Source organism: Nothobranchius furzeri, chromosome 12, assembly GCF_043380555.1.
Source record: "Nothobranchius furzeri strain GRZ-AD chromosome 12, NfurGRZ-RIMD1, whole genome shotgun sequence".
Lineage (NCBI taxonomy): Eukaryota > Metazoa > Chordata > Actinopteri > Cyprinodontiformes > Nothobranchiidae > Nothobranchius > Nothobranchius furzeri.
Genome location: NC_091752.1, coordinates 59731220 through 59737219, shown reverse-complemented (window position 1 = coordinate 59737219; position 6000 = coordinate 59731220). Strand labels below are relative to the sequence as shown.

Genomic DNA, 6000 nt, shown 5'->3' with positions numbered 1-6000 from the left:
AAAGATCTGAACCAGTTTAACTTCTCAGATGTTTATCTATACAACAATCCCAGTCAGGGGAAAACCTTACATCTCTTTAGTCAATGCAAGTTGTGTAAATACGCTTTATAAAAGAAGTCAGACCATCCCAGAGCGGCTATGGCTACCTAGTAGCTTACCATCACCGGCCGTGTGTGAACGTGTGAATAATGGAGAGTGCCTAGAAAAGCACATATCATTATTAACTTGTGTTGAGATCACAAACCACCCATTAAATCACTGATGAATCTACGAATGCGCTTCACATCACACTCAGTCATTTACACATTCTCACGCTGGTGGGGATGAGCTATGTTGTAGCCACAGCTGCCCTGGGGCGCACTAACCGAGGCGGGGCTGCCGAGCGCAAGCACCACCGGTCCTTCAACCACCACCAGCAGGCAAGGGGGGTTAAGTGTCTTGCCCAAGGACACAACAGTAGAATTTTCTGTCCGAAGCCGGGATCGAATCTGCAACCAAAAATGAGTGGGGCTTTCCCTGATAAAATGAAGCTGTTAAAGTTTTGGTTTCTTATGCCTATATTTATAAGTAATTAGCGAAAATGCTCAGTTTTTTATGCATTAGCGCCCCCCCTATATATTGGGTCGTAGGAAATGTGTAGATCGGGAATCCATGGGCTTTTCTACCAGACTAACATGTTAGTTCTTAACCAGCATTTTCACATTCTTCTGTTCAGAAACATGGTGTAAGCATGAAAAATAAACTAATTTACTGAACTTATTTAAATTAAAATCAATACAAAACTTCTCAAATAATTACCAGTCTATTCTCACATGATCATCTATATTTATGGAATAAGATTTTTTAATTTCAACGACTAGCTGTTTTCCTACCTAGACCAACAATTAAATGATAATAATAATACATTTTATTTAAAAAGCGCCTTTCATGACACCCAAGGACAGTTTAAAACAGTGGGTGAAAAAATAAATAAAGGAGCCGAGGAGCAGAAGAGGAACACACACACACACACACACACACACACACACACACACACACACACACACACACACACACACACACACACACACACACACACACACACACACACACACACACACACACAGCCTGAAGCGCGGAATACGGAATGCAGGATATCAGCAGGGTGACAGATTGAGACAGAATTTCATGCGTCTGTGACGGTGTGTGTCCTGTCACTGTGACCCGATTTATCATGGCCCTGGCTACTTGTACAAGGGAGATCTCCGTTTGGGTGACTGGTTAGCGTGCGTGACTTTCACCCGGGAGTCTGGGGATCGATTCCGCCACAGATCTCTCTGAAGAACTCAGCATTGAAGACTTCAGCAACGCTGTGCCACTCCGTCGATTTTCTCTTTTTTTTCTTCTTCGCAAAAGCACTTCCTTTCATTTCTCCACCTCACCCACAAGTACCTGAATTTCTGCTTGTGAAATAGCGCTTCCTTGATCTGCGGTCGTAATCGAAATGCAAGCCGGCTTATGTATATGCATGAGATCCACAAGGCACTTTTCATTGACTATTTATGGCAGTAAGTGGGCGTGGTGAGGGCGGGATGTGACTAAAAAGCAGCTGAGAACCTTTCTAGATAGTTTCTGATTTATGAAGCAGAGACTGCATGCAGCTGTGCGTACTCCATAGTGTGGAAATGTAAGGAGTAGATGTAAAAAGTCAGCTAATGGATACTTTAGTGAACTATAGAAACCCAAAATTTTTACTTAAGGAAAGTAACGAAGTATCTGTACTTTGTTACTTGACACCTTAGTACATCAACCTAACCCTAACCCATCAGTATGACCAAAGGAGTTTGAATGAAAATGATGAAAAACGGAGATACGAGGCTTTCACCTGATAGCAATGGTGTCTGGTCAGTTTAGCTGCAGCCACAAACCAAAACTTCATGTTTTCTTTTTGTTTGAGTAACTTGGTTGAAGTAATGCAAACAATAAAAGTTTAGGCGTGGCTTAAGGTTTGACCTATTGAACTCCCTCAAGCTTTTTAAAGCTCTCTATATTGTACCTCTCCCTCTGCTGTTTGATGTTCAGAATGTCTGTTGCCCGTTCTTACAAAGAGGGACAGGTCAGAAGAGGCTCGGCATCAGTTTGATCCAACACACAGACTTATGCTACTGGTTGCTTTTGGAAACCTGGTTGCAAAGAAAAGGCAGTTGCAGTCACAGGCTCAGCTCGCCTGATCCTTCGTGTGTTTTGTTTTCTGTCTTTCCAGATGTTGTTCATGTTAACCTTCTGGCTTTTGGTTCGTCAGTCAGTGAAGGAAAACTTCAGGAGGAAGAGCAAAATGACCTCCGCCTTACAGGAAGTCTCCACTAGAGGTCGCTGCATCACTCACCCACTACATCCTTTTCCTCTGACAATGCAGGTGACATAATGTTGGAAGTGTAGAGGACAAATAGGAAGAATAAGAAATGACTTTTTATTTAGTGCTTCTAAAGATGAAGATCATGAGGTGCTTCACAAGAACAACAAAACCAAAAAAAAAAAGTCATAATCAAAAATGGAGAAAAAGGAAGAAATATTAAACAAATCTGAGTAAAAAATGAAAAAGAAAAAGACAGAATCAATAGAAACAGCAGCATGAAAGTAAGCCGGTGATGAAGAATCTGCAAAAGGTCCCACCAAAGCCTGAACAGGTGAGTCTTCAGCTGCTTTTTAAAGGAGACCACTGAGTCCACTGATCTCAGGCTCAGGGGGAGAGAGTTCCAGAGTCTGGGGGCCACAGCAGCAGATGATCTGTCACCTTTGGTCTTTAGCCATAGGGACTGAGAAGATCACCAATGTAAGATGGTGCTTGGCTCTTCTTTGTGGCCCGTGATCTGCCAGCACCAAAATCACGACCTGTAACATCACAAAGCTTATTTACTTTGTAACACCTTATATTTTCATGTCTTTTTTCAGAAGAAGAAGAAGCTGGAAGTGAATCCATGCTGAAGGTTCTTGGAGGCACTGTGATGAGCTGTTACGCCAAATATTGGATCTATGTTTGTGGAGGAATGTTTATCATGGTGTCCTTTGCTGGAAAACTTGTTGCATATAAGATCGTCTACATGTTGCTCTTCCTGCTCTGCCTGTGCTTGTATCAGGTAGAAACAAACATTTCTTTACCTGCAGCAGCTAGTTTGTGTTTATGTTCTGGTTTTTTGGACTGTGTTAGGAAACATGCTAACTGTTTATCTCAGCGCTGAAAATCATGATCACTAAGGAATCTGGCGTCTCTCGCACTGTGTCAAGGCATTAAACAGAAAATCAGATGATTTCAATCTCCCCTTTGTGTTTAGTTGATAACTAAGGTACATGATTCATGTTTCTGACTGAGCCACTAATTTTAAGTATTCTGAAGATAAAAGAGCCAGCCCACTAACTGACCCTGGTTCTATGTTTTCAGTTATTTCCTATAAACAAGTCCAGGTAAAACCACTGTAAACAGTTTTCTAGTAACAGATAGAGAGATGAACAAGCCTTACGTCCCATAGTAACCCTATCTGGGGCTTCATGTCAGCTACTTTAATAAGCCCAGTTAGTATCTATGGTTTTAAGTAAGATCCTTCCTTCTGCTCTCTGTTAAACCGCCCTGATTCTCTGGCAGGGCTCACCAACCTTTGTGAAGCTGAGAGCTACTTAACGGCTACTGAGCCATCAGGTTGACACAAGCCTGACCTTTGAACTGTAATAGATCAGAGTTAAATTAAACTTAATGTAGAATAAACATAACTTACTGGTTTTAAAGAATTTAGTCGTTTAAAGCTACAATAATGCATTTGTGAATAAAAAAGATGGCAGCAGAATTTTTTCTAGTTAAACATAGATTTGTGCTATTTAGAAGGCACCCTTTAGAAGGCACCCTATATAATTCCTGAGGGCGCTAGGTCGATGACCTCTGCTCTACAGACTAAGCATGTTCCGATCACGTTTTCTTGCTCCCGGTCTGATTTTGAGTTATTCACTTTTAAGAATCTGCCGTTACCGAGTCCCAATCCGATACTTGAGAAATGCATTAAGGAAAAAAAAAAAAACACACCAGAGTTGTCCTTTAAGATTTTTAATCATTATGCATATCGTTCTTTCTGTATTTATGCCAGTTCTTTAGTTAATCTTCCATAAAATATCACTCGTTCAGGAAGTGCATTAATAAGAAATGTGTTAATATTAAGAATATTTGTAAAGGCAGCCTTGTCACATATTTCAAATCGTATACTCGGTGTGCGGCTGTTGAGAGATTAGCGTTTCTGCGACAGGGATGGCACAGCACATGACGGTCAGAAGTAGGGTCTCTCCTTTCTACAAAACACCTGAAGTGCTGCGTGAGGAGGCAGATCATGCTGCTCTCAGGAGACTGCAAAACCCCAAGTTTACAACCACAGACACTCACCCAATGTGATAACTATTCTGCTATCTTGGCATTTTTGCTGTCTGTAGACTATTTCTTAATTTTTTTTATTTTTACGTATCTTTTTGTGAGGGCTGTCTTATTCAAATTGTTGCTGCAAACTGAGCAGGGTTAGCTTTTTTATAGGTGGAGCATCCAATTCGTAGTGTTGAATGCACCACTACTTTTTCCACCACGTTAAATGCACATATTGCACAAATTTACAGACATTTTCTCTCTTGAGGCGACAAGTATGCTCTACATTAGCCTGTTGGCTAGCAGCTACATGTTTGGTGTGTAAATTCTTAGGCTACCTTAAATTCTGGGACTTGCGGTGTTGTCTGTGAAACAAAGAATAGGGGAAACCGGGATGGTTGTTACGCTCTGTTTAACCAGTCAGAAGCGAGCTACGTTGATGTCATCAGTACATGTTATGCCTACTCGTAAAGTGACCACACTGGCAAAGCCGCGTGGCTCTACCTTTCTCAATGGCCTAGTGGTAGAGTGTCCGCCCTGAGACTGGGAGAGCAGGGGTTCGACTCCTGGTCGGGTCATACTAAAGACTTTGGAAAAATGGGCCTCCCTGCTTGACACTCAGCATTAAGGGGTTGGATTGGGGGGTTAAACCACCAAATGGTTCCCGAGCACGGCTTGTCTGCAGCTCACCGCTCCCCCAGGGGATGGGTCAAATGCGGAGAATAAATTTCGCACTCACACCTGTGTGTGTGACAACTAATGGGACTTTAACTTTTAACTTTTAAGTTGAAAACAGTCTGTTCTGGAACAACAAATCTATTTTTCAGGTAATAAAGTAACAATTTTTATCACAGATATTTTTGTGTCCATTGAGTTATAGATACAATTGTTTGACTTACATAAACTCAAGCAGTAGTTTCCCTTCTTTGATTTGATATCTAGCACAAGTGCTAACTTTGAAGCTAAATGCTAATCAGGCTAGCTTTTTAATGGTAACCTGGCATGGGGTGGGTTGCAACAGATCTGAAAAGGTGTCACAACCTTTCCCCTACCATGTTGTCATTTTACACCGGTCTCAGTTTTACATCACGCCTAGGCAGTGGACACGTAAACAACCAGAGGTGTCCCTGCAGAGGAAGAAAATCAAAAGGCCTAAGCCTGATGACACAATAGATGCAGACTGGTCAGACGACAATGAAAATGTCTGCATTGTGTGCTTGGAGCACTTTGATAACTCACGGTCAAGGGAAGAGTGGACCAGATGTCACCTTTATACATTTTGGGCTCATGAAGCCCATGAATCAAAGTGTTTCTGCACATTTATTAGTGTGGGTCTTATTGAGCGTAATAATTTATCTGTTAGATCCATCCTGACCATCTCACCCCGGTACTGCGGTGGGTTTTAACAACGTACCTCTTCGTTTTTAACAGTAACTAATCTGTGATGTGATGTGGTAGAAGTCCAAATGCATGTAGTCTGTAGCAGACAGATATGGGTACCACAAGTTAAGAACTGAGCTCTCTACCTAGCCTAGTGAACTAGACCAAATTCTTGCTTTGCAAAGTTTGGTCTAGGCACGCTCCATTGGAACCTCTGCAGCTCCTACCAGGACTCTGGCTAGCCA

The 6000-nt window shown here is 41.9% G+C and overlaps 1 protein-coding gene across 3 annotated transcripts in view; it reads left to right on the top strand.

The window, feature by feature from the left end:
- The window catches only part of piezo1 (piezo type mechanosensitive ion channel component 1 (Er blood group)), a 155164-nt gene that overhangs the window by 54902 nt on the left and 94262 nt on the right, over positions 1–6000 (top strand). For all 3 annotated transcript variants that reach the window (XR_011515768.1, XM_070542767.1, XM_015945535.3), the window contains exons 13-14: positions 2243–2348; positions 2932–3116. Coding sequence is in view for 2 of the 3 variants with exons in the window: in XM_070542767.1 (XP_070398868.1) it covers positions 2243–2348; positions 2932–3116 (291 nt within the window). In the remaining variant the exon portion in view is untranslated. The remainder of the gene's footprint in view (positions 1–2242; positions 2349–2931; positions 3117–6000) is intronic.